The following is a 27,103-nucleotide window of genomic DNA, read 5'->3' on the forward strand; positions in this document are numbered from 1 at the left end:
AGTTGGAGGTGCATATTATACATTCTTCTGGAATAAATTCTGTACATTAAAAAGAGAAAACCTGCTTTATTTTGCTTAATCTCATGGTCATATCTAATATGCTGTATTACATACTTTTTTCCAATTGGCAGATATTCAGATGATTTTCCAATTTTTTGCCAGTAAAAGAATACCAAAATAAACATACATGTGTGATGTGCGCACCTGCACACATGTGTGTCAATCATCTGGTACTGGTGCTTCTATTTCTATAGCGTAGATTTCCCCAATGTACAATTGCCAAGGCAAAAAGTACACAAGTTCAAAATTTTACTCTGTATTTACTAGTCACTATCTAAAAAGATTGTAGTGATGTGGACTCCCCACTGATAGTCATTTACCCATAGCTTTGCTGGCACTGGGTATTTTCATTCTGAGACTAGGGTAGGCAGTTACCATGGTGGTGGAAATGAGGGGCCCCAGAGGGGTGCTACTTCAGTTCAAATCCTAGCCCATCCATACCCCAGACAATGTGAACTTGGGTAGTTACAGTAACTTCTTCTATCCCCACTTATCTCTAGGGAGATAACAATAGTTCCTACTTTGGTAAATATTATTAAGATTAAATGAGAGGGAGGGAGGAAGGGAGAGATAGAGAAAGGGAGGGAGGGAGGGGGAGAGGGAGAGGAGAAGATAATCTAGATATCTATCTATCCATCTATCTATGTCTAGATATCTTGTGCCAGGCACATGCTAGCTACCCAATAAGTGTTAGTACTTAATTCCTAATTCTTTTGTGTTTATAGAATGTCACATAAATCCTTTTTTTTCTTTTTTTGGATGGGTGGAGGTCAATATTTTAGAATAATTTTTTCTACAGTATTGTTAGTTATGAATGTATCCATCAAAATAGTATCCCCAGGGAACTGAATTTTTCTTTCATTGCCCATATTTTTTCTCAGTGCAGCGATCAAGAAAACTAGCTTGTCATCAAATTGTAAATCTGCTATGAGATCCAGCTTTTGTGTTTTAGAGTGAGTAAAGATGTAGTGTTGGTGTCAGCATTTAGTTTGAGAGGACCATTTCTGGGGTCCTGTTTGGTTTCCTTTGTTTCGTTCCGTCAGGAATGACCTCTCATATTAGCTGTGTATTTTCTTTAGTGTATACCCAGCCAACTGGTTTCTGCTGCCTTCCTGCTGGCAGGGCAGCAACTTAGAAGAGGATGATTGAATATAGTATCTACTGTGTTAAACGCTATCTTGGATGCATTGTCCCAAGTCCTATTTACATCCATACCTTTGAGAGACGGTATTGTTATTTCCACTTTACAGAAGAAGAGCCTGGGGTCTAGAGAGGCTGTATAGCATACCCATATGCCCAGAGGCAGCTGTGTTATTAAGCATTAAGTAGTTTCCTCGTTTGTCCCTTGGGGTGTTACCACTAAACCTTCATAGACTTGTGAAGAGTAAAGGAAGTAATGTATATAAAGCATTTAGTACAGCTCATGGCACAAACTAAATACTCAGTAAAGGTGAACTATTTATTCAAATATGTAAATATATTATTCAATATTAGCTAATATTTTCATGTTTTAAATTGTGCTAACCACAGAAATTATTCTCATTATTCAATCACTTGTAAGAAAAATAAATTTTACTCATACTTTAACATAGCAGAATCAGTAATAGGTCAGAAAAATAACTTCATTGTGCTCTGAAACTTTAGAAGACTGGTTTTATTTTTGAATAAAGAAGACTAATAACGTGTAAAATATAAATAATGCGAGTCTTAAATTTCAAGATCCTTATCACAATTCTTAAATCAAATTTGAGGATGCCATTATTTGCATTTCATTTTCCAAAATAAATCACATTAAGCATTTAAATTTGTAAATAAATAATAAATTCTTTTCTCTAAAAGGATATGCTATGTGACGCTTCTGTTGCACCTTCACAGTGAATTATAAAGAGAAGTTTTTCAGTTTCTTTCTGCACTTTTGGCCTTTAATAACTGCCACCAAATGATGAGTGACACCCATCCTACAGGTGATATATCAAGTACTATGTAGGACTGCTGTGGTCTCCTGACCACCTCTTTATCCCTTCCCGTTCACCTGTGTGCCCCTCGCACTGTGCCATTTTCCCCTGCAACTGTTTCTAGTAAGTCCTGAAGCACAATTCGTATCTGACGTATTGCTGCGAGAGCTAGCCCACTTAAATCATAACAAAATAGATGAAGTACAGCCATGTGACTGTGAATTTGGACCCGGTGTAATAATTCCACATAACTGAATAGCACTTTTATTAAACACTAATGGGACCTCATAGTCATTCCTTTATTGAGCACATATTTATTGAGCTCTTTTTTATGTGTCAGGCACTGTTCTAGACACCAAGGCCATAACAGAGAACAAAATCACTTCCTGCAGTTGTGTGCTAGGAGAGTGAACAAGAGTGCTCGTTGAGGGCTTCCTAGGTGGTGCAGTGGTTGAGAATCCGCCTGCCAATGCAGGGAACACGGGTTCGATCCCTGCTCCAGGAAGATCCCACATGCCACGGAGCAACTAAGCCTGTGCGCCACAACTACTGAGCCTATGCTCTTAAAAAAAAAAAAAAAAAAAAGAGTGCTCGTTGAATATTGAGCAAGAAAGTGTGAGTTCTTGTCTCAGCTCTACCCATTACCTGTTGGGCATATGACCTCCGTAAAGGTACTTAACCTCTCAAACCTCTGCCTTGTTCTGTAAAACAGGTTAATAGCCTCCCCTGCTTGTGTCAGTAGGTAGCTATGAGGATCAAGTACTAAATGTAGGTAAATGTATTTTATAATCTGTGCAGCTCTCTGCATGTGTAAGGGATTATTAGCATTTCTGCTGCTATACTTTTGGCAGTTATAGTATTGTTGGGGCACTTATGGCGGTGACTGAGAACATGAGCTCAGAAGTCGACAGATCCGAGCCCTAAGCGTTGCTCTGCAAACGGTTCACTAGCAGAGTGAACTTGAGCCTTAAGCTCTATAAGCTTGTGTTTCGTCACTTTAAAAAGGCTTTTGATGATAGTAGTGACTTTTCTAGATTTGTTGGAAGAATGGGGTAATGTTTATAGAATTTTTAGCATTATTCTTGGCACACGGTAGGAACTCGTTGCAGTTGTGATGATGCTGGTATTGTCACAGCCCTCTAGCAGGACTCACAGCCTCCAGCGTCTTTCATTTTCAACAGTTACATGCAACGCAGAATTTCTTTTCTTACCGTACATGTCCTCTTGCTGAAATATCTTTAATATTTCAGCCTCTTGCCTGTCAGACCTGTATTTCAAAATCTTTGTTTCATGGTTAGAATTGAGGCTTTGTATTTATCTCCACTAGTCACGCTTCTTTTCTCACTAGTGTGTACTAATGTGCTGGGCGCTCCATGTACATCTGTTGATTTTTCCCCTAATGCCTCCGTTCCTATTATTTCTTCCACTTGGGTTGTCTTCCCACATCCTCTTTGTTAATTCATAACCACTAAGTCCTTGGAGCATTGCTTTTTTGGAAGCCTTCTCCAAGTTTTCTGTGATTGAAAATGAATAAAATAATGTATGCTGATTAATAAGCATAGCACCTGAAATATAAATGCTCAAAAATGTGAGATACTATTCTTATGACCAGTTTCATCCCACTCTGTTCCCTTCAGTAGTCTTTACTCCCTTCATAGTTAAATAAAACTCATGATTCATTTAAAAAGTGAAAATTGCCCTTTGTCCTTTATGTGATATCACATGGGCCTTATAGAAAAAGAGGGACCCATTTCTAAATGGGTTTATCAACTAGGATTCTGTCACTTTTCCTTCCCTCGTTATCTCCATGTTTTAATAATGTAGGACTGTAAACACCACACTAAATTGTATGCTTTTACAGGGCCCGGCTTATTGTCTTCCTGACCACTGAGTCATTAGTGCTTAGCATATAGTACTTGCTTAATAAACACTTGTGGAATAAGTGAATGGCTTTTCTACGTATCCTTGATGCGTACTTACTTCTTATTGATTCGATTCATTCTGCCATTATTTACCAAATACCTACTTTGTAGAATATAAAAAGATTAATTGCACATAGTCACTACCCTCAAAGAACTTGCAATCTTATAGGGGAAAAAAGACATGTATGTTACTAAAACAAGGTGTCCTAAGAGATAAAGCTTTAGGAGGAGTTCACAGAAGGTGAACAGTATTTCCTGGTAGGAGAACAGCTGTTTCTGATGGGTATATTGGATTTTAAAATATGAGTATGGTTGGATAAGAATGTAGGAGTAGCACAAACAAAAGCATAGAAGTAAGAAAAATCAAGGTGTGGACTAGGGAGATGAATATAATGGGTATGTGAAAGAGAGTAATAGAAGATGAGGTAGGAAAAATAAATTGAGGTCAAATGAGAGAGGCTTGAATTTAAATCTCAGAAGGTTTGAATATCATGCATTAGGCACTTGGAGCTGTTGAAGACCTTTCGAATAATGAAATGGTCTGATCAGGGCTCTACTTCAGGTAGATTAGTCTAATAGCAAAATCAAAAATGTCTTAAAGTTGGAAACCCAATTAGGAAGTTACTGCTATGGTGTCTCCTAAGAGGCATGAGGGCTCAAGTATACTTGGGAGGCAAGATATTTATTCCATTCCTTGACAAGGCAGGCTGAACCTTTTAGGATATCTTTATAGAAGTAAGAACGTTCACTTTTTTCTTTTTTCAGAAGTTGTGCTTTTTTGAATGCTAAGTGAAACGGAGCCGGCCTCATAAAGATTGGAGAGGTTGATTACCCAGGGAGTCCTATTAGCATAATTTCCATTTATCTTTAATTGGGCACTGCCTTTCTGGAATTCTGAATAGCCTTGAAAATATGCTCATAATTGGGGGTGGGAGAAAGAAATTTAATTTGTCACATCAAGTAAACATGACTTTGCAGAAAGAAATATCTGTGAACTTAGTCTGGCAATGAAACTCATAAATCATTTTGTGGTTTTCTGAAGGGAGTGTTGGATTTATGAGATATGGGGATGACAAACTTTAAACTAACGTAAGTTTTATTTAAAAAAAAAGAATTTTCAGTTAAACCAGAGACGGATAGTTGCTGGGGGGGGGGGGTTATTATTAATTTTTCTTAGCAAAATCTTAAAAGGAAAACAGCTGTGTATAATGATACTCTTCTGTCATGTTAAATGAGGAAAAAGAGTAGGGAACAACACTGTGGAACATTTATCTGACCAGAATGTTTTTCCAGTGCCCAATAACATCCTTAATTAATATAACTTTCATTGATAGCCTACCCTCAAATAAAACATAAATTCCTGCTATCAAGGTTCTCACTGTCTTGTTGGAGAAAACTGTAGACAAATAGTGGGTATGAAAAAAATTAAGTAGTACAAAAATAAAATTTATTATCATTTTATGTAGAAGGTGTTGGACGAACCCAGCGGAGGACATTTAAAACTTTCAGAGGGTTTGGAAGAGACTTCTCAGTAGGGATTGAATAGCATTTCTTATCAGTCCTTTTTTGAGGGGGTAAAGCCTTATTAATTGTATAAATCATAAGCCTTGCCTTTTCCTTTCGTTCATGTATAAAGCATAATTCACTGTTGTATCTACTGACCATGGTCTTCATGGGGAAAGGTCATCTTCTTTGAGCAGCCTTGGCTGAGCTGGCAGCTTTGGACAGGTGGTTTGAAGACCAGCAACAGAGGAAGGGAACACCCAGCCATCCAGATTAGCTGAATCATCTTGGGTGTCAGTGGGCCCCCGTCCATCAGCCAGATGGTCTTCAAACCACCGTGATGCAATTGTGCTTTGGAAATCATGCCTGCTGACCTCTTTTCCCCTTTCCATCTCTGACTGATTCCTGTTTTTTAAGCTCCTAGGCAGCAGGGTATTTTATACATATGAGCCATTCTGTTCTCAGAACAGAACCCACATTGTTTTGTTCTGTGCTTCATTTAAGCATGAAAACTCTTTTGTAAACTTTGGCTCTCCTAGGAAAGTAAGTACTTTATTGCTAACCTCTTTCAATTCCAACTTCCTTTTTACCTGACTCTTCATCTAGATTTTGACTTCAAACCCTCCTTTATGGAGCTCTCTCAGACTAAACAAATAACCAAAAACAGAAGAAATGCTTTAGAAGGGGCTCAAGGTACAGTTAAAAAGAACATCAACTTTGAAATGAGACAGACCTAGGATGAATATAAAATAAATCAGACCAAGGAGATGAATGAGGCACAGATGTTGGATTCAAGCATCTTTCCATCTCATCAGGGAGATCAGTTCTATACATAAATAATTAGAATACAAACAAGGTGATGTACGTGACACAAGAAGCTCAGGTTAAACTGTCGGGTAAGCTTAGAGGAAGAAGAGACATCTTCCGGCTAAGAAGAAGGAAAGGATTTATGGAGTAAGGGGCATTTGAGACATGGCTTCGTATGATAAATTCTGTGGATGTAGATGTAAAGGTTATTCTTTTTTTTTGTTTTTATTCAAATCTTAAAGGATACGTAGACCATCTGCAACCTAGACTGCCTTCCCCATGTGTTCTTAAATTTTCTAAGTTAAAGCATCAAACAGCTCTTTTCTTTCCCTTTTTAGTATTCATTTTATAAAGACCAAGAATATCTCATGTCTTATACTCACATTGCTGAGAACTGTAAAGATTTCTCTGATTTTTTAAACAACACTTTTCTTTCCCCAAGGAGACGTATATTTACTTAGATGAATGGCATCAGCTAACCACCATCCTGGTGAAAAATCTCCTCTCTTCTGGGACAGAGGAGTTGGCCATTTGCAGAGTTACTAGAAAAGTCACCTATGGATTTGTTTTACAATCCAGTGCTGCAGTTACAAGCATTGTTTCCATTATATCCTCCAGTTAGATAACATAGCCTCCCCAGGGCCTCTTCAGGGCTTCCCACAGTTTACAGAACCAGACAGACTAAGTAAGTGAGGCATAAAAAGTTTTTCATCAATTACATACTGATTTTTAAAAGTATAATTTGTTTCTTCAGAATTTTTCTGTCTCTAGAACTTACCCACTGTCTAAAACACTGAAAATCTATGTATTTTCAAGATTTGTTTTTAAACTTCAACACATCTATATTATATAGTTATTTCTTGATTACGCTAAATTCATGGAGAGGAGGATGTTCTATCTAATGAAATTTTCTGGTTGACAAATGCTAAAATGCTTTTTGTTACATCCATGGTCTAATAAGAGTGACTTTTTTTTTTTAAGATTATAAATCCTGTCTTACATAAGATTAGTTATCAGCATTGAGTACTGAAAAGAAACAATGAGAGAGAAACAAGAGCATCATTCACTTAGGGCCTGCAGCATAGCTACCCAGAGCATGGACTTTGGTGGCAGTCTTACCTACCTGTGAATCCTGGATCTGCCTCTTACTGGCTAGGAGTTCTTTAGCAGGTTATTTTAAATGTATCATTTTTCTCATCCTTGAATTGGGATCATAGTGGTATACATTTATTTAGCCTTTTTATGGTGATTACATGAAACAGGTCATGGACAAAGAACCTGTCTCAACAAAAAGTTAGAAACAAAAATTAACTGCACCTAGTGTTGTGCTGATAGACATTTTACATGTTAGTGCATTAATCTTCAAGGCAACCTGATGGGGTAGTATTTTTAATTTGATATTTTTATCTGGACTTTAAAAATGAGTACAGTTGGGGCTTCCTAGGTGGCGCAGTGGTTGAGAATCCACCTGCTAATGCAGGGGACACGGGTTCGATCTCTGCTCCAGGAAGATCGCACATGCCGCAGAGCAACGAAGCCCGTGTGCCACAACTACTGAGCCTGTGCTTTAGAGCCCGTGAGCCACAACTATTGAGCCCTTGTGCTGCAACTACTGAAGCCTACGCACCTAGAGCCCGTGCTCCGCAATGAGAAGCCACGACAATGAGGAGCCCGCACACCACAACAAAGAGTAGCCCCCACTCACTGCAACTAAAAAGAAAGCCTGCGCACAGCAAAAAAAAAAACAAAAACAAGTGCAGTTGACCCTTGAACAACATGGTTTGAACTGTGTGGCTCCACCTATATGCAGATTTCTTTCAATAGTAAATACTGCAGTACTACCCAATCTGCCAAGGGACCACAGATATAGAGGGCCAACTATAAATTATACACAGATTTTCGACTGTGAGGAGGACACATGCCCCTAATCCCTGCAGTTGTTCAAGGGTCAACTGTACTCAGATTTAGCAAGTAATTTGCAGAAAATCTCATAATTCTAATTCTAATGGCAAAGTTGAGATTTGAGTTCAGATCTGAGCAATTCTAAGGCCCATGCTACTTACTTCCTTGGATTTTTTTTTTTTTAGATGTTTCTCACAGCTCTTCTTTATTGTTTTTAACATGCAGTAATGCACGCTAATTCTTCTATAATTGAACAGTGTAGAAATAACTAATGAAAAAGTTCCCCAATCCGTAGTCCTACTCCCTAGAAGTATGCAGTTTAAAAAATTTGTTCTATGTGCTTACAGATATTTTCCCTGCATTTATATCTACACTGTATGGGGTTCTTTTCTGAAAAGATTGTGCTAATTTACATTTTTCAATGGTGTGTAAAAATTCCTGTTTCCCTACAACATTATTAATACTGAATGTTTCTTTCTATTCTCTTGTCCATTTAATAGATGAAAGAATGCTATATATTTGCTTTAATTTTCACTTCTTAAATTGTGAGATTGAGTGTCTCAAAATCAAAACTATTTTCTACCAACAATCCCACCTGAATTTGTAGTAATCCCAGATGGTGGTGTGTTAAAATAAAAATTATATAAATACAATGTAGATACTCCATTTAGTATCCTTATTCTCCCCTCTGTGCCCTCAGAAAGCAAAGAAAATAACTATAATATTTAATATATCATAATTCAATTGAGGAGATGCCTGATGTGTTTTGGAATTTTAATGTGGCTTATTATCAGATGTCTCATTTACATTAAATAAATATTTTTAGGAATCTGCAGGAAAAAATCGTCAAGAAAGCAAGTACTGCATTTATTGGTTCAGCCAGTATTTATCAAGTGTTTTTTCCATGTGCCAGGCAGGGTGCTAGGTACCTGAGTTTCACAAATAAACAAGACAAACATAGTCTCCTATCAAACAGTTTAACCTTGTGCAGAAGATAAACAAATATCTGAGAGTTTTGGCTGGAGGGAACAGAGTAGCTAACTCAGACTGGCTGAAACAGTAAGTGGATTAGCTCTTCTTGGAAGATTGCTAAGAGTAAGGCTGGGCTTCAGATTTGGTTGGTTCAGTGGCCCCATTTTGTCATCAGAGAACCAGTTCTTCCATCTCTGTCTTGGCTGTCATTCACAGGCTCTTTCCTTCTGGTTGTGGGATGGTTGCCCATGGCTATTTGCACTTCATGCTCTCTTGTTAATTTGGGAGGTATGGGGACTTCTTGTGGTTCTTTTAAGATCTACAAAGGACCTTTCCAGAAGTCTCCAGCAAACCACTCTTGGTGTCTCATTGACCAGGACTGGATCACGTACCCATTCCTGACAAAATCATTGGCAAAAATAATAAAACTAGCCTTAAGGCAATCAAGACTACTCTTGGGGCAGAGAGTAGGGATCAGCTTTCTCTAAGGTGTACCTCTGAGCAACAGGATATTGTAGATACCTGGGGAGTGGGAGTGTGGGGGAAGGCCTTCTACTGGAAAGGAAGAAAAGAGGAAACAATATCCACTACAACAATAAAACAAGCAACTATGATTGAGTATCTGTACAGTTCAGGTCACTGTGAGTGAAGAATGACATCTTATTTTCTTTTTAATGTCTCATAGGATCAGAGTGGCACTGAACTGGTTAGTAGTGAGGAGGACGGCAGTCTGGAAGCTGGTATTAAACAATTGTCCGAAAGTGAAAGCTCCAAACTGGTGAGACTCCTGGGTGTTTCATCCAATGTTCTTTTTAGGGATGAACTGTTTATATTTTGGATCAACTGTGTTTGCTTCTCTAGGAATCTTGATCTCTAAGACAGAAAGCTCTTCTCTATAGCGAATGACCCAAAGAATAGTGTATTCTCCTACTTTCTTCACATTTGAATTGCGCTCTCTGAGACTAAAGAAGCAGTCTTTTAAGTCTTGTTTAATATTGGGTTTCTTTAAGGCTAGGGTGGTACTGAATTAGTCCTAGAGGCACAAAAAGAGATGTTAAATTCCTGTGTTCATAATAAAAGATACTTAAACTTCCCCAGGGGCTACAGCATTAGGAGGGAGGCAGTTTTAGAGAACTCCTCCTCCTTATGTGTCCTAATGTTTGAGATCTTGTTATTTAATATTTATGGAACTTTTACTGTGTACCATGTGCTGTCCTGTGTTCTACATTCATTTTCTGATCCTCGCAGTTGTAGGTGGCGATATTTTTTTTTTACACGTGTGGAAACTGAAGGCCTCCTTAGAGATGTTAACTAACTTGCCAAAGGCCACTCACTAGTGTGTGGTAGACCTGGAGACTGATCTCATTCAGTCTGACTCCCAAGCCTTTGCTCATAATCTACCTTTCTGTTTTGCAGCCTAGCACTTCCAGGGTTAAACTGCAAGTTCTAGAAAGAAGTGTGGGCTTTTCTCCCCCTCTGTTTCAAAATATCTTACGAATCTCAAAGAATTAATCACTTAGCAGAGTCACTGTGATTTTATGACAGCACAGAGTTGTTCATTTTACTTCAGGGAGTTTGAAAAATCATCCATTTATCTTCTTTCAACTTTTAGAAAACATGTATCAGGACTGGCTTAGATTCGAAGTCCTAGAAAATGAACTGATTCTTTCAGGCTGAAGGAAAAGGACATTTCAGCGAGAGTGGAAATTATAATGATCCACTCTTACACAAACCCTATGTGAGACATCAAGGATAGTGGGGCCAACAGATTTTGACCATTGTTCTTGAACAAGATGTTCCAAGGTTACACTGTTCCCTTTCCAAAAGATAAACTGCATCTTTGCACTGAAGGGGAATGAGGAACATCAACAAATTTCAAACTCAAACTCCTGCCTTCATTTTAAAATACTACCAACTTGTTCTTTTTGGCACTGTTTCTGCAAAGGTAGATTAAGGAAACATCTTTTAAAGCAACAGGGCTTTGTAAGTAGGGGCCCCTGATTTCATCCATAGAGGAAATGGTGAAAAGAGTGAGAATAGTCCCTTGCTTGCTGGGAGAGGCAGGTAGTCCCACAGAGGCTCACTTGTAGGCTGCAGGCAAAAGCCGTGCGTCATCCACCCCCTGTTCCCAAGAAGGCAACACCAGTGATAGGGCTCCAAGTGCCAAAATTGGAGAGCCCCGCCAAAATTGGAGAGCCCCACCCTCAGGCAGAGGACCTGAAGGACGAAGGATAATTTTTGGATATGATTTTATACTTCATTTCAACAAGAATAAAAGCCTCCCCAAACCCACTGACTAGTATTTCTCTTTCTCCCCTCCCTCCTTCATGCCTTCTCTTTTTGGTATTGTGCAATTTCTTTCTCACCGTTTCTAGTAGCATATCCATGGTCTAGTCAATTGAGGAAAGATAGCCCAAATTTGAACAACATTTATAGCATAAACATAAATGGCCTAGCATAAAGTATTGCTTAAGAGTGTGCCTAACTTGGGCAAGTTAGACCTCACCAAGCCTCAGTTTACTCATCTGAAGGATGGAAGTAATCAGGATGTTATGAGAAACAAATGGGCAGAAAAGTATAAATACGTAGTAGCGTATAAGGTGCATAGTTGGTGCTTAGTGAGTTCATGCATTAATTCAGAAAAAAGCTGGCAAATGCCACTATGTTCTGGGCATTGGAGAAACAAAAGTAAACAAAATGTACCAAAGTGCCTGCCTTCGTGGAGACACATTCATGGGTAGATGAGGGAAGGGAGATTATATTAAATCATGAAATTGCTCTTCTTGAGGGTAAAAATTTCATCTGGCTCAACCTAATATATTCATTATTGTCTCATTATAAAGTACAGTGGACCCTTGAAAAAATGTGTTGATTAGGGCTGCCGACCTGCGCAGTGGAAAATCCGTGTATAACTTATCGTTGTAAGGCCCTCCATGTTTGGGGTTCCTCCACACCTGCAGCTTCAACCAACCTCAGGTGGCAGGTTGTGTAGTATTATAGTATTTACTGTTGAAAAAACCCGTGTGTAAGTGGACCCACGTGGTTCACACCAATGTAGTTCAAGGGTCAACTGTATTAATAGCAGCTCCTCATCACTAGTCATCATTTGATTGTTTCTAGTATGAGACTGGCCTGCGTGGCTGCACCATTCTAGGGTGGTTGCTGGATGCACGTTGTCAGAGGACAGCATGTGTCTGTATGGGCCTTGACTCCTGTTACCTTAGTTTATGTCAGTTGGAAGCAGTAAGCTCTAACCCTTTAAAGGTTGCATTTCTCGCTTCCTGTGGGAGCATATGTCTCATCAGGCACTGCTGGCCCCTACAGGAGAGACCAGGAGAAAAAAACCTCGAGCGTCAGTGAGGATAGTAGAATTTGTACCTGGAAAATCAGACCAGGCAGAAGTATATTAGAGAGAGAGAGAAAACGTTACAGGATCAAAAGTGAAAGGAAAACCATCTCGTTCAGGGATTAGGGACGGTTTCTTAGACTCGTGGCCTTTAAAGTGAACCTTTAAAGATGAGAAGGCGATTGACTGCTGAGGTTGAAATAAAGAGAAGAGATTTACCAGGTGAATCAAACAGTGTGGGTGACAGAGTAGCGAGTAAAGATTGGGCTTTTGTACAGTGGGCAGCGTTGAACAGTAGAATCAGACAGAAGTTGAATGGTAGAAGCACAGAACTGAAAGGACCATATGCTGTGAATGATAGATTAACGTATTCATCATTTTATGCTCAGTGCTTAATAAATGTCTCATTAACTACATGGGTACACATACATACAGGGTGCTACCTGTGAGAAACTATACTCCAAAGGGCTATTAAATTGCTTCTCCAAGATTACCTGTTTTCAGAGCTAAGGCTAAGCCATGAGTCTACGTGTATGCCAGTGCTTATTTCCACTATTCAGTTGTGATTGGCTTTTGTCCATATCTCAATAGTCCCCAGATTCACAGGCAAGGAGTTTATAATAACTTCAGTAGATATTAGATTTCTCTAAAATATTTTTTAAAGGAAGAATAACTTGTTTTTAGACAACCGATCAGATGATGGTTTGTGAAGCGTAGATTCCAATTGTGAGAGACTGGAGGCAGGGAAGTGTCTGGAATCTATTTCAGAAGTCTAGGTGAGAGCCTGTTAAGACTATTTTTTAAGCCTTTTGAAAGAAACTTTAAAAAATATTTTTGCAGTTTGCAAAGTCATCTATTAGCTCATTAGCTTAATTTTTTAATATCTATTTTTTCTAATATGATATTAGTTTGTTCATGATTTTATTCAATTTTATCCCCAAAATAACCCTATGTAAGAAGTAGGACAGGAGTTATTTATCCTTGACTTACAGATGAGACCTTAAGCTGCTTAGTGAAAGATCACAAAACTAGAAATTAGAAGAGCTGCGCCTCATCCTGAAGGGTCTTTGTCTTCCTGGTATCTTGACGTAGAAAATCATGAATCCCTAGAGTAATTATTTTAATCTTTTGGGTATAAACCTATGTTTTTATCATGTTAGGGATATCTGTGTTAATATAATACAGTACAGCTAAATTATTAAGAGTGCAAAGATTGGAGCCATTCTACTTAGATTCAGATTCTGGTTCCACCACTTACTAGCCATACAACCTTCGATAAATGGCTAAACCTCTCTGCGCCTCAGTTTTTGCATCTGTAAAATAGGAGAAAGAAACAAAGGGTTATTGTGAGAGAAAGGAGTTAATAGCTATAAAGTGCTAGGTAGAACCATGCCAGAGTACCCGGAGCCCCAGTATGAGGGGGAGTTGATGATGATGATGTTATGCTGATTAAAGTATCAAGGGTCAGCCAGGTAAGGATTAGCTGTTCTGAGTGAAGCATTAAGTGTAACTTGGAAAACTGAAGTAAATTTTTCAACCCCCAAAATGCAATTGCTGATAATAGACAGCATCTGCGAGGGTGAGTCAAGAATGATCTGCACCCTGGCTGTAGAATGTATTTTAATTAACTTTTAGAAAAGACAAATACATCATTTTTTGACATAATCTCCTTGTTTTTCAATACATTTTGTCCATCCGTCAGCAAGCTTTTATATTCCTTCATTTAATAATGTTTTAGGCTGAGGTGCGAGCCACAAAGGCACCGCTGTCTTCATTTCTTCATCAGGAGTGAATCTCCATCCTTGTAGGGCTGCTTTCAGGGGACCGAACAGGTGAAAGTCTGATGGAGCAAAATCAGGACTACAGGGAGGATGCTTTAATACCTCAAAACAAAGTTTTTGCGGTGCCGACAGTGTGGGCCGAAATGTGCGGATGTGCACACCCTCAGACCACAAAAACAAGTCACTGCACACTGCTCTTCTTTCATGCAAATCACAAGTGGGGTATCCATTTTTGCTCACATTGCAGTTACAAGTGAACTGATGTAACATATTCACACCTGCACAGCAGTGACTGGGGAGACAGTAGCCTTGAACAGAAAGCGCTGATAAGACAGCGCAGCCAACAGAAGTTTTAATATAACCAGAGTGCAGGTAATTTTTGACTCACCCTCATATTGAATGCCTATGTGCCAGGCATTATTCTAAGCTCATTCACATAACTATCCTATGAAGTTAGTACTAGTATTATCCCCATTTAAGAGATGAGGAAACTGAGGTACTGAAATGTTAAGTAAGTTGCCTAAATAATCACCAGGATCCAGGTCCATGCGCTGTGAGGCTGGGGGCTGCACTCTAAACCGGTATGCAGTACTGCTTCTCAGAGAGATACAGAGATGGAACAAAACTGAAGTCAAGGGGCAGCAAGAGTTACATTGAGATCTGAACTTTGTAATTTTCATTCCCTTCATCTAAATCTTGAACTCCAGCCAAGAAAATTATGACATAGAAACAGGTAGATACTGAAATTTACCTTTCACATTGGTAAATGAAGTGACATAGACCTCCAAACTGATGTTTCATAAAATGAAGGAAACTAAGACTTTTCAAGAAGCTAACTTGTGCCAGGCATTTTCACACTGGTTATCTTATCTAACCCAGTGATGCACATGTCTTTAGCCCTACTTTACCGGTAAGGTACTGAGGCTAAGAAACATCAAGTCTGTTCCTAAGGTCTCACAGCTGGTGGATGCTATGGCTGGGGCTCAAACCCAGATCACTTTGCCTGTGAACCCTGTCTTCTCCTCACTGTATAGCTCACATAGACAGCCTTTCTTGGAATATCAGAAATATCACTGTGTGATCTATTTGCTCAAACAACAAATGTTAACTAAGTATCTCTTGCATGTCAGATGGTGTTATATACAGGGGATTCAGTGATGAACAAAACTGTTGGCACTTCTTACAGCACTTGAGATAGTCAAGGACAGGTGTTCACGTCAGCTTGCTGTCTTTAGAAGCTCAGTAGTTAGATGGGGAGGAAGGAGCAAGAGAAGGAGAGGAAGAACTTAATGCTGTGTTCTTATAAATATCTAACTTTGTTCTTGCTACCACCTTTATATCTCTAACCTTGTCTTATTCTGTAGTTTTCTGCCTTGATGTAAAACCAATTTACGATTTCTTTTGTTCTTGTCCGTCTCCTTCTCCATGTTGTTATAGTTACTAATGGCCAGTAAAATAATTTCAAAGCTACTAGCTTACAATAAAATAGTAAAAAGACAAATAACTCAATTAAAAGATAAGTAAGGATCTGAATAGACATTTCTCCATACAGATGTCCAATAAGCACATAAAAAGATGGTCAGCCTCATTAACCATTAGAGAAATGCACATCAAAACCACTGTGAGATACCACTTCATACGCTAGGAGACTATAATCAAATACACACATAATGCAAGTGCTGACAAGAATATGGAGAAATTGGAACTCTCATACATTGCTGGTAGAAATGTAAAATGATACAGCCAGTTTGGAAAACGGTTTCCAGTTCCTCAAAATGTTAACAGAATTACCATATGACCTAACAGTTTTACTCCTAGGTATATACCCAAGAGAAATGAAAATATACATCACACAAAAACTTGTACACAATTGTTTACAGTAACATTATTAATAATAGCCCCCAAATGGAAACAACCTAAATGTCCACCAGCTGATGAATGAATAAATAAAATATGGTATATCCATACAATGAAATATTATTTAACAACAAAAGATAAAGAAGTACTAATACACGATGCTACAAGAATCGAAATCTATAGAGACAGAAAGTAAATTAGTGGTTGCCTGTGGCTGGGGGATGGAAAGTGACCCTAATGGGTACAAAGTTTCTTTCGGAGATTATGAAATGCTCTAAACTTCGATTGTGATGACACCTGTACAGTTCTGAATGGTAAAACCAATGTATTGTGCACTTTAGATGAATGAATTTTATGATATGTTAATTATATCTCAATAAAGATGTTTTTAAAAATTATAGAAGGAAGAAGAAGGAAGGAAAGAATATAGACAATCCACAAACTGAAACCAAATCAGAAATTTGATTCTAGGTAACCTCTAGACTGGGAATTCTGCGATTATGTTAAATAACTATAATATGATCCTATGCAAGGAACTTTTAATGTATAGTCTCTCCACCTTTTGGAATTTTTTGCAAGTGTTTAATAATCTGCGCCCTAGTAGGAGGAGCCTCACTTCTTTGTCCGTCAGAATTAAAGCCTCACTTTATCCTATACATTCCTGTGTTCAGCCTGTTGCTACACTCTATGCTAGTTCTTGGGAAGATGCTACCAAAGGTAAACAGACACAGTCTCTCTTCTTGTGTTGCTTACAGTCTTCATGGGAGAACGACATCATGTAATGTCACATATAGATTGAAATCTCAACTTTGATCAAAGCTAAGAGCTAGAGGCACTTGGCGCTAAGAGAGCTTATAATAGGGGGATTTGACCTTATCAGGGAGGGCTCTCCCGGGGAAAATTGAACTGAGATCTGAAGGAGAAGCTGGCACTACCTGGTAGTGGGGCAAAGAAGAAACAAAGGAGGGAGCTAGGCAACCTTAGAGCCTCAGGGAGTTTGAGGAACTGAAATTCTGAATGTTCACGGTTGCCAGAACTGGTGAGATGGGAACTGAACTGGAGTGGTTGACAGGAGCTGGGCCACACTGATGAGATGGTCTCTATGCTAACAGCAGTGGGAACCCATGGAGGGCTTTAGGAGGTGACTCTAAACTGTAGCGGTAATGTAGCGATCAGGTTGGACAGGGGCCAGAGTGGATGTTAATAGGCTGGCTGGGAGTTTACTGTGGCAAAGGCAATGACAGTCTGGGAGAGATGGCGACAGCAGGATATTCTCATATTCTGTCTTTGCAAAAATTATAATAAAATAAACAGCAAGGTAAAATATGTGTTTACCAGGTAAGTTCCACAGAGAGTTGCCAGTCAAAAAATTTACCTTTCTTGCTCCCAGTATGCACACCTTCTGCTGTACACGTGCTTTAAAGCTTTCCTCTGAATGCAGGTTTAGAGCTATTAAAATGGCAATTGTTACACCATCTGGGTCTTGAGAACAAGCATCATCCCAGGGTTTGGCCAGCAGCCCATGATAACCCTGCTAGGAAATGCCCCAGCAGATGTGCCCGGCGTGCTTTCCCTATTTTATGACACCGCTTAGCAACAGTGCAGTTTGTGTGTCAAGTGATCCCTGTCGTTACAGACCTGGTTCGTGTACAGCAGCCCTAAGAACATTTGGATTTTTCAAAATTTTTCAAAATGTTTAGATTTTTTCAAATGATCTGCAGTGTTTGTCTTTACTGTTGTCCTTCAAAATGAAATGTAATTTCTGACTCTTAAGGACAAGAATAGAAAAATGAGAGTATTCCAGTCAGCTCGAGGTGGCATTCAACCTGTAGTTTCTTTGTGGAGATTTTAGAATTTACAGGGTAGCAAGATGCCTGGGGAAGCATGAATTGTTTCTGAATTAACTATCATTAACCTAAATGGGCTGTGACATGGAAATTCACACCGCAGCTGACAGTGCATTTTAGCATCTCAGAGTCCCCACTAGCCAGAATAGCAACATTTTAGGAACAGTTTTTACTCTCTACCTTGATATGCTTGATCTGTATAAAATTTTCAAACAAACTTATTGAAAAATCAGTGTTGAGTTTTATAAGTAATACCCGTATCTCCAAATGGCCTCAGACTACTAGCTTTCTCAGATGAAAAGGGCTGTCAGATATAAATCCTGGGCTGTGATATCTGAACAGACATAAACTTCCCCCCTGCCTTCTCTAGTTCTGACCTAGAAAGTGACTCATCCTGTGTGTCTTCATTTCTTCATCCAAAAATGGGGGAGGAGGAGGCCCACCTGCTTTTTGTGAAGGTCAAGTGTGATTTTGTACATGAAACTTTTAATAGTGCTTGGCACGCAGTAAGGGCTCAGTAAATGTAGCTATTGTTAACACTAGATTTTGTTTATATAAAATCAAGGTGTGCTAGAACTCTCGTTATTCAGTACACATTTCCTGAGAACCTGTGATGTGTCAAGCTCCAGGAACGTAAAGATAAATAAGACATCTTTCATCCAGGAGTTCACCACATTAGGTCTAATGCAAAAGTTACACACTGGTAGTCAGGAGATTTTACATTAAACATCCTGGTTTCTATTTTCTACTGAAAATGGACCAACATTCCAAGCTGCTCCTTTCATCAATTATGCACTTCTAGTTTGTTTCAGTCCCTACCTTTCCACCATTCTCTAACCCCAGCCTGCTTCCCCGTCACCTGTAAGTACCTGAGTACCTACATCATCCCCATCACCCGTGAGTACCTGAGGGTGCATCCCACGTCTACTAGCTGCGGCTATGCAGGTGGGCCTGGCAGAAGGTGAAACCCGAGAAGCAGACAGGAGCTGGATGGTGAAGGGCATTATGGACCAGGAGAAAGATCTTTATAACAACAGAAACCTTTGGAATGGTTTTTAAAGGGGGATTATAATAATGAGATTAGCCTATTGATAAGATCCTTTTGAGCTCCCTGTGAAGAATCTGCTAGCAAATGTCAAAACTGAAGGCAGGGAGTTAAAAAGCTGCTAGGTTATGAGTAAATGAGATGAAAGTTGATAGTGATCTAAACTAAGGGATCTGTCAGTGAGTGCAGATTTTCAATAAATACAGGAGTTAGAATTGATAGGACTTGATGATTGTGTGAATATCAGAGTTGAAGGAGAAGGGGGTAAGGCAAGGATTCTTGGATTACATCATGCGCAGATGGCTGGCTGGTTGGTTGACGCCATTCACTGAGAAAAGAAACAGAGGAGGAAGGGAATTCCCCGGTGGTCCAGTGCTTAGGACTTGGCACTTTCACTGCTGTGACCTGGATTCAATCCCTGATCAGGGAACTAGGATCCTGCAAGCCATACGGAGTGCACAACAACCCCTCTCTCCCCACCCCCCCCCCAAAAAAAATAAACAAAAATAAACAGGAGGAAAAGCAGATTTCTGGGGGAAGATGATTTGTTCCTTCTTGTCTACTGAGTTTTAGGTGTCTCTGTAAGACAGGAAACTGTTGTTTAATGACTGTTTATTATGTACCTGCCCCTGTAGTAGGCACTTTAAAAGATTATCTCATTTATCCCAATGGCAACAGTAGTAGCAGTAATAATAGTAATAATAATACCACCATCCACCATTTATTGAGCACTTATTTGTTAGGAACTGAATACAGTGTATTATCTCCATCCTGCCTGTAATGGGGCATTATTCCCTCCATTTTGCAGATGCGGACCTGAGTATTCTGGAAATTGATTCACTTGCTCAAAGGCTTAGGGGCAGTAAGTGTTACAGAAGGATTCAAAACCTTATGTATTTGACTCATAACCTTACATGCCTGACTCGTGCCATACGGACTCTCCAAGAGAGATTTGGTAGTAACCCATAAAGAAGCTGAAGTTTAGAGAAGTCTAATTTGTCATAGAGCATGTAACCTATAAGCAGAAAAACCAGGATATGACCACTGTCAGACTCCAAAGTCCAAGCTTGCGTCTTCATCCAGATAATACTAAAGAGTTATTAATTAGACCCATGTGGATCTGTGACAGTTTTCACTGGTCAGTGGAAAATATGAAAAATAATAACCACATAGAGAGTTCCGCATAAATCTAAATGTACTCAGTTTAAAGGACTGTCCTTTAAGATTGTGTCCTAACTTCTTAGTGTTAAAATGGCTCTTCCTACATGACATTACAGTGGTAATATATGGTGGTAGTTGTGGGGAGAGGACTTTAATAGGTTGAACCCTCTGAAATCACTGATATTTGACCATTTCTTGACTCATAAAACAGTAAATGTATATGCTCCAACCTAATATTTCTTTGGTCGTGATTACTTGGACAAAAAAAAAAAAGGTAACTTTTCCAAAGTTCTTTTGAAAAATTTCTGGTCTGTGAAATCCCAAAGTCTAAGAAAAACCTACTTTGCCTCATGTTGTGTCCCTAGAATCATGAGTACTTTGCAAATGATTAGGTGAAAACAGGCAAGCAGAGAGATGAATAAAAGCTGGCTGTGTTTTTAAACCTGGGTAATTGGGAGGTTGATATTGTCACTAATTTAAAAAAAATAAAGGAGAAACATGAGGAAAAAAACAGATTTGTGGGAGAAGGAGTTCAGTGTGGAATTTTAAAGGAATAATATGCTACGTGATTTCTGATACAGGTTTAATTTATCAATTTTGACTGCTGTGCTTGATTAAAAATTATTCCTAAGTGTTTGTAAAGTGCTACCATCCAAGTTTGGGGAAAAAAAAATTTAAAACATACTTCTGATGATTATAGGCTTCTTGTTAAGTCTTACATCCAGGCTGGAATTCTCAGGTGTCATATCCTGCTCATTTTTAAAGCAAGATCCTAAACTGTGTGCTTAAAATCTATTTTTATCCCCAGTTTGCTCTCCATCAAGAACTGCAGGATTTCTGGTTTGGCTGTGGCTGATGCCACTGTGTGAATATTATTTTCTGTTTCGGATGCAATATTGCAGATCCAATGTGAAAACAGCATCTGTAGCAGGAGCATGGGCATTCCCTACAGAAGAATGTGCCTGAGTCAGCACTGGCCTCTCTTTTGTGACATTATGCACATTGCCAATGGCAGAGTTCAAGTGCATTCAAATATGTGGCATTTTTCACAGCTCATTGTACTTTATGTCTTGTATTTCTGAAAATCACTTGAGATTTGCCTACATGATAAATTTCCCTTTCCCAGTCATAAAAAAAAGACAGTAGATCTACATTCAAGTCTAGACAGTAGATCTATAGTCAAGACCTTCACAAAAGTCACGAGAGAAAAGCGTTTGGCTTTTCCTTCCACTCTCTTCCCCTCTGCATCATAATGAAGATAATATAGAGATGTGAGGGTAGACAGTAAAGTAACCTCATGGCCTCAAAGTCAGCAGAAATATAGGTACACATTTTTAACACAAATTCACATCATGGATGTCTGCTAGCTTTCTTTCACTCCCAACCAACTTAATGGCCTGCTGTGAAGACTTGTTATTCAACTTGGAATTTCATCTTGCCTGGAAGGAAGCTATTGCTTACCAGATATTTCAAAATTGAGAAAGTAATGTTATAATTATTCAGCAAGCATGAGGGGCCCAGAGAAGCTCTTGGTCACGATGGCTCAGAGCCCTGAACTCATAATTTCTTTCTTTTTTTTTTTTTTGGTGAAAAAAGTAGCAGGGGCCACTCTTCATTGCGGTGCACAGGCTTCTCATTGTGGCAGCTTCTCTTGTTGCAGAGCATAGGCTCTAGGCACACGGGTGTTAGTAGTTGTGGCATGTGGGCTTAATAGTTGTGGCTTGTGGGCTCAGTAGTTGCGGCCCACGGGCCTAGTTGCTCTGCAGCATGTGGGATCTTCCTGGACCAGAGATCGAACCCGTGTTCCCTACATTGGCAGGCGGATTCTTAACCACTGCACCACCAGGGAAGTCCCTGAGCTCATATTTTCTTACTTGTGTCTGGCACCCCATCATCTGAATTCCAGAGCTTCTCAGACACATAGTGATTTCTTTGAGTCTGTAAACTTTTCACTTCTCTGGGGAAGCCTTATTTGCTGACATAATTTTAAGATCCTGTAACCTAAAACCTATGTTGATTATCTTATCTTTCAAAGAAAGCAGAAAATAAGCAAGTTTGTATTGAAGGCCTGTTACAACCCCAGCACTGTGCGCACCACAGGGCATATCACAGTGAGCAGGACACATAAGTCTTCCCTTTAGAGAGCTTTCAGAACTGCTGAGAATAATGGCAGCTAACACTGTCACTGCATTTACTATGGCTCCAAAAGGCATCATTCTAAATGTATTAATTCGTATTTTATATGAGATCAAGCCTATTACTGTCCCCAATTTATGGATTAGGAAACTGAGGCACAGAGACACTGAACTAGTAAGTGTCACAGCCAGGATTTAAATCTGACTTTAAGTAAATAACTTAGTGCTGACAAGTCCTATTGAAGGGAAAGTTAAGATGCTGTATGTTCGCTAATGTAATTTCACCTGATCCAGGTGGTTAGAAGAGTGGGTAGGAATTAGGGTGGGATTGATCTAGGCAAAAGTTGTCCTTTGACTACTTTCAGGCTGAGCGTTTCTCTTTAGTTTGTTGTCCCATACTCAGTTTGCTTCACCTCCATTTAGCTGCCTTACAGACTCACTCCAGTGAGTTTGTTATTCTGATCATTTCTGGGCTCCACCTCATTTTAATCAGAAGTCTCTTGGTTGCAAGTGATAAAACCTCAACTTGACCTTATAGACAGAAGGGGAAATCCACTGATAGGCTACAGGTTCTTTTTACATAACTACAAAAAGGGACAGTTGGAACCAGAGACAGTTGGAACCTCTGGTGCTGACAGAGGTGACTCTGCACATTTGTCTGACTCTCTTCTACTTCAGACTTGCTTCCTCAGCATGGTGGGAGCACGCCTGGCCATAGCTCCTAAGCCTCTCTGCCAGAAAGGGGCTGGCTCTCTGCCCTTAGGTCCACTTTGGAAAATCTACAGGATATTCTTGTGTGGTCCAGGTGTCCACACTTGGACCAGTTACTGTGGCTAGACAGACATGTTGCATACCCAGCTTTGGGACAGAAGTCAACCGGCTTTGATGATTGTAAACAGAACATCAATCCAATTATTATCTGTTATATAGAATATTCCCAGTGTTGCCTTTTATGTCCACCCCTATGAAGCTCCTTCTCTTGATCAGAGTAATTTGCGTGCCCCACCAATAACGCTTCTTTCAGGAGCTCATAGTGCTGCGCTGGGGATTGTAACATGATGCACACAGAATGTCATGTTGGTGTGTTTCATGAAATGAGAAGATCTTTCTGCAGTCTTCTTATTTAGAGGTCCCCTATGCAAAGTTCAACACCTTAGAATGTCCCAGGACCTCAGCTTTGAAGGCACGAAGAGCTCCCTTGGTACAATAGTTGGGAGATTAGTAAGTTCTAAATTTATGTGTAAACATGAAGGAAAGTGACTCACCTAAGGTCACTGTGCCGTGAATTTTTTGTTTTTCTGCCCAGGCTCAAAATAAGCAGGCATGGCTTGTTCTGACTTGTTGAATCTAAAAATGGAATCTCTATATTGAGACTGACTCCTGGGAATCTTGTGTGAGTTGTTGGGAGGAGGTGAGCAGCTCTTTCCCTGCCCCTGTGATTTACCCCTCGGTTAAGGGCAATGGCCCTGGAGCAAGATGTGTCTGTGTTAAGTTCTGTCCTGGCATGTGCTTTAGAGTCTCTATGCCTCTACTACTTCAACTCTAAAATGAAGAAGATAATAGCATCTAACACATAAGACTGTTGTGTACATCAACATCGAAATGTTTAACCTACATGGCTTAGTAACTAGCAGCCGTGCTCCGTAAATTCTAGTGGTTGTTTTATCACTGTCATGTACTGGCTCCATCCCTTGGACCAGAGGTTTAAGGGTAATCAGTATAAGAAATGGGACAGTGTGGTGGACCAGATGCTTTTCAGAGCCCTGATTTCATCCTTCCGCACTTTTGAGGGCAAGATCAGAGAAAGGGAAGGAAACTAACACTTCTCAGGCACCTGATGTCTGCCACATACATTCACACATATGTCATTCAGTTGTAATTCAGCATTTCAATAATTATTTCTCTAGTATCTGTCTTAACAGATATGTACATGTCGTAAGTGCAAGGCTCCATTAGTCTTTTCTCACAGCACAGAGCAGGTGCTCAATAAGCATGTGTTGAACTCAACTTTGATGGCAACCCTTCATTCAGGTAGCAGTTACTGCATTGTTACTGTTGGGAGAAATGAAGGTTTCCAAGCACTACCACTGCTAATAAGTAGTAGAACCAATCTGAGCCCAGATTTTTCTGGCTGCTATTCCAGTGCCCTTTCTTTTTATTTGCAAGTGCAAATGATGAGGATAAGTTCTATGAAACTTGTAGTACCTCTATGTCACATAAAAATTGGGTTTTAAAGTGTTTAGCTGGGGAAGTCAGCTCCTTTGTCATATTGTGGTTAATCTGGGTATAAACAAAGGTAGAACTGCAGACGTCTGCAGTATCATTTTCAAATAGAGGTACTCTTTGCTCTTCTTAAGGCCATTTGATCCACACAGAAGGAACAATACCAATGGTTTCCATTTATAAGGCAGTTCAGATTTTTTATTCTGAAAATTGCCGTGAGCACCATGTACTGACTTTCCTATATCTTTCTTCTCTCTTTTCAACTGTGATCCTTTAAAGTGGAGGCCACAGTCACCTTTGCTGTGTGTCCTTCCTTTCATGGCTAGCTCTGAAATCCACCCAGGTGCATTTAAGATTTAAGTTCTCAAACTTTGATTCACTCAGCACTAGCCCTTTATCAAGCTCATACTCTATTCTGCCATATGTTTAAGAAAAATAAGACAAAATCAATGATATTAGTATATTAAGAGACAAATGCGTAAGATTTTTAAATGTATATAATGTTACAAAAAATAGTGATAAAATAAATTGGTCATGCTGTGAAGCGGCACCGTCCAGGGGCTCAGGGAAGAATTAAGTGATGAAGTAATTTTAAAATTCATTTTACATCACATAATCTGTTTAGGAGCAAAGTTGTTTAAAAAAAAGCCAGCAATGAGGGAGAGGAGTTCTAGGATCTTTCTCCCATATGGGGGAAATAAGAGAGAATCTGAATGAGAGAGAATTCTGGTCCTAAACAATGTTACAAGTAGGCAGCTAGGGGTACTCACAGTCATCCAGGGGTCCGAGGCTGCAGTCTCAGGATATTAGGTGGTGGGGTTAAATCTCTCAGGTTAGAAACTAGTAGGGAATTGAGGAGGCAAAATGAAGTTATACCCTAATCTAGTAAGTAATCATGAATGGCTGGGCATAATCTGATCATTATCTGTTGTATTGTTACAAATCTAATGGGAGCCTGTTGAAGAAAGAATATGTCCAGAAAAGAAACCGGGGTGGGAGTGGGGGTGGGGGTGTCAGATAGTACACCAGCGTTCCCCAAAGGGGAAATTGTCCTGTCCAGGTAATTGTTTTCAGCAACCCTATAGCAGAGTTAGGAACGTGGTTGATTTCATTTGCTGTCATCATTAGCATCTTTATTAAATACTTGCTATTTTCCAGGTATCATCTAAATGCTTTTCATGTATTGCTCCATTTAATCCTTTCAGCATCCCTATTGTATAACTACTCTTATTTTTTCCCATTTTATATATGAAGAAACTCAGGTTTGGAGAAGTCAGATAACCTGCTCAGGATTTCAGAGCATTTAAGTCGAGGAGCTAGGGCCACAAGCTCTTTACACTCCCCTATACAAGTCACATCTTTCTTCTCACCTTGAGATAGCTTACCTACCTGCCAACTGTGCACTAGACCTTCCACCTGGGTGTCTCTCAGACATTTACCAAGGACCAAGTAAGCCCATCCTTTCTTCTATTCAAATCAGTCTCTCTCCACATTCCCTGCCTTGTCCAAGCAAAATGCATGAGTTCATGCCTTAGAGTAAACCATCATATAATACTTTCCCCAATAAATTGCCCGTAAAAAAGGATGAGATGTGGTGGGAGGCAGACATAATAAGCATTCTGGTCAATGTATCGCTGTCATCCTTTATTTCAATTAACTATCCTTTATGCATCAGTTTCACGTGTGTTTTGATAGCTTGCCTCTCTCCTAAGTCTGAAGTCCACACTTCTCCGTGGAGTTCAGGACTAACTTCTCTTTTATCTCCCAGTGTCTTTAGTGAGTGTACATTTTTGCCTCTTATTGGATATTTTAAGGGGAAAGAAATTCTAATATCAGGACTTGAACCCTGAAAGGATTTAATATTCAGTACAAGTATAGATATAGGGATTACTGGTACGACAGCAGAAGAAAAAGCATTGGCTGAAATGACCATCAAAAGATACCTGACAGGCTTAAAGCCTGACAGATCTGAAAGGGCCAAAAAGCATTTGGAAACAACAAGCCTGCATTCATTTCTGAGAGTTTGTCCAGGTGGATGAATAGAACTTTTTTGCCTGGTGTGTTAGTCATTTTTGTAGTAGCTTGAAGCCCCATTTCATGGTGCTTGACCGCTGAAGATGGAGAGTGCTGTTGAGCCCTATAATACTGATCACTGGCCATATCTTTTACGTTTTCAGGAAGACATCTCCCAGGTGGTGGGTCACGGTATGGTGGCAGGTCAGCAGAAGGCACTGGAATGTCCAACTGAAAACGTATGTAACTGACCCTTTAGGTTTGCTCTCCTCAGATGGTGTGTGTTAGAAATGGGTTCCAGAAGAAAAGGAGATAGTTGCAATGAAATCTGACCCTTTATTACTTGGCAGGAAGTTATGGTATGTCTTTGAACTTAAGGTCAACCCACAGCTGTATCACCAGTTCTGTGCAGGGTGTGTGGAAATATCCTTTGTACGTCTCCCCATACCAACACCCTAAGCAGGTGTTTAAAAGTGAGGCATCTCTGAAAACACACTTGCACCTAAATTCTAACATCCTTATGTCTTACATAATGTCATGAATAAAAATTTTAAGAGGGAGAATTTATAGTTTT

General features: G+C 39.5%; 1 protein-coding gene across 6 annotated transcripts in view; it reads left to right on the forward strand.

Moving 5' to 3' along the window:
- The window catches only part of PATJ (PATJ crumbs cell polarity complex component), a 335,749-nt gene that overhangs the window by 242,245 nt on the left and 66,401 nt on the right, over positions 1–27,103 (forward strand). For 5 of the 6 annotated variants that reach the window (XM_057712781.1, XM_057712798.1, XM_057712772.1 and 2 more), the window contains exons 31-32: positions 9,807–9,899; positions 26,694–26,768. In XM_057712781.1, coding sequence (XP_057568764.1) covers positions 9,807–9,899; positions 26,694–26,768 — 168 coding nt within the window. The remainder of the gene's footprint in view (positions 1–9,806; positions 9,900–26,693; positions 26,769–27,103) is intronic. The other variant, XM_057712789.1, reaches the window with a different exon arrangement.

The sequence above is a fragment of the Hippopotamus amphibius genome, chromosome 1 (assembly GCF_030028045.1).
Source record: "Hippopotamus amphibius kiboko isolate mHipAmp2 chromosome 1, mHipAmp2.hap2, whole genome shotgun sequence".
Lineage (NCBI taxonomy): Eukaryota > Metazoa > Chordata > Mammalia > Artiodactyla > Hippopotamidae > Hippopotamus > Hippopotamus amphibius.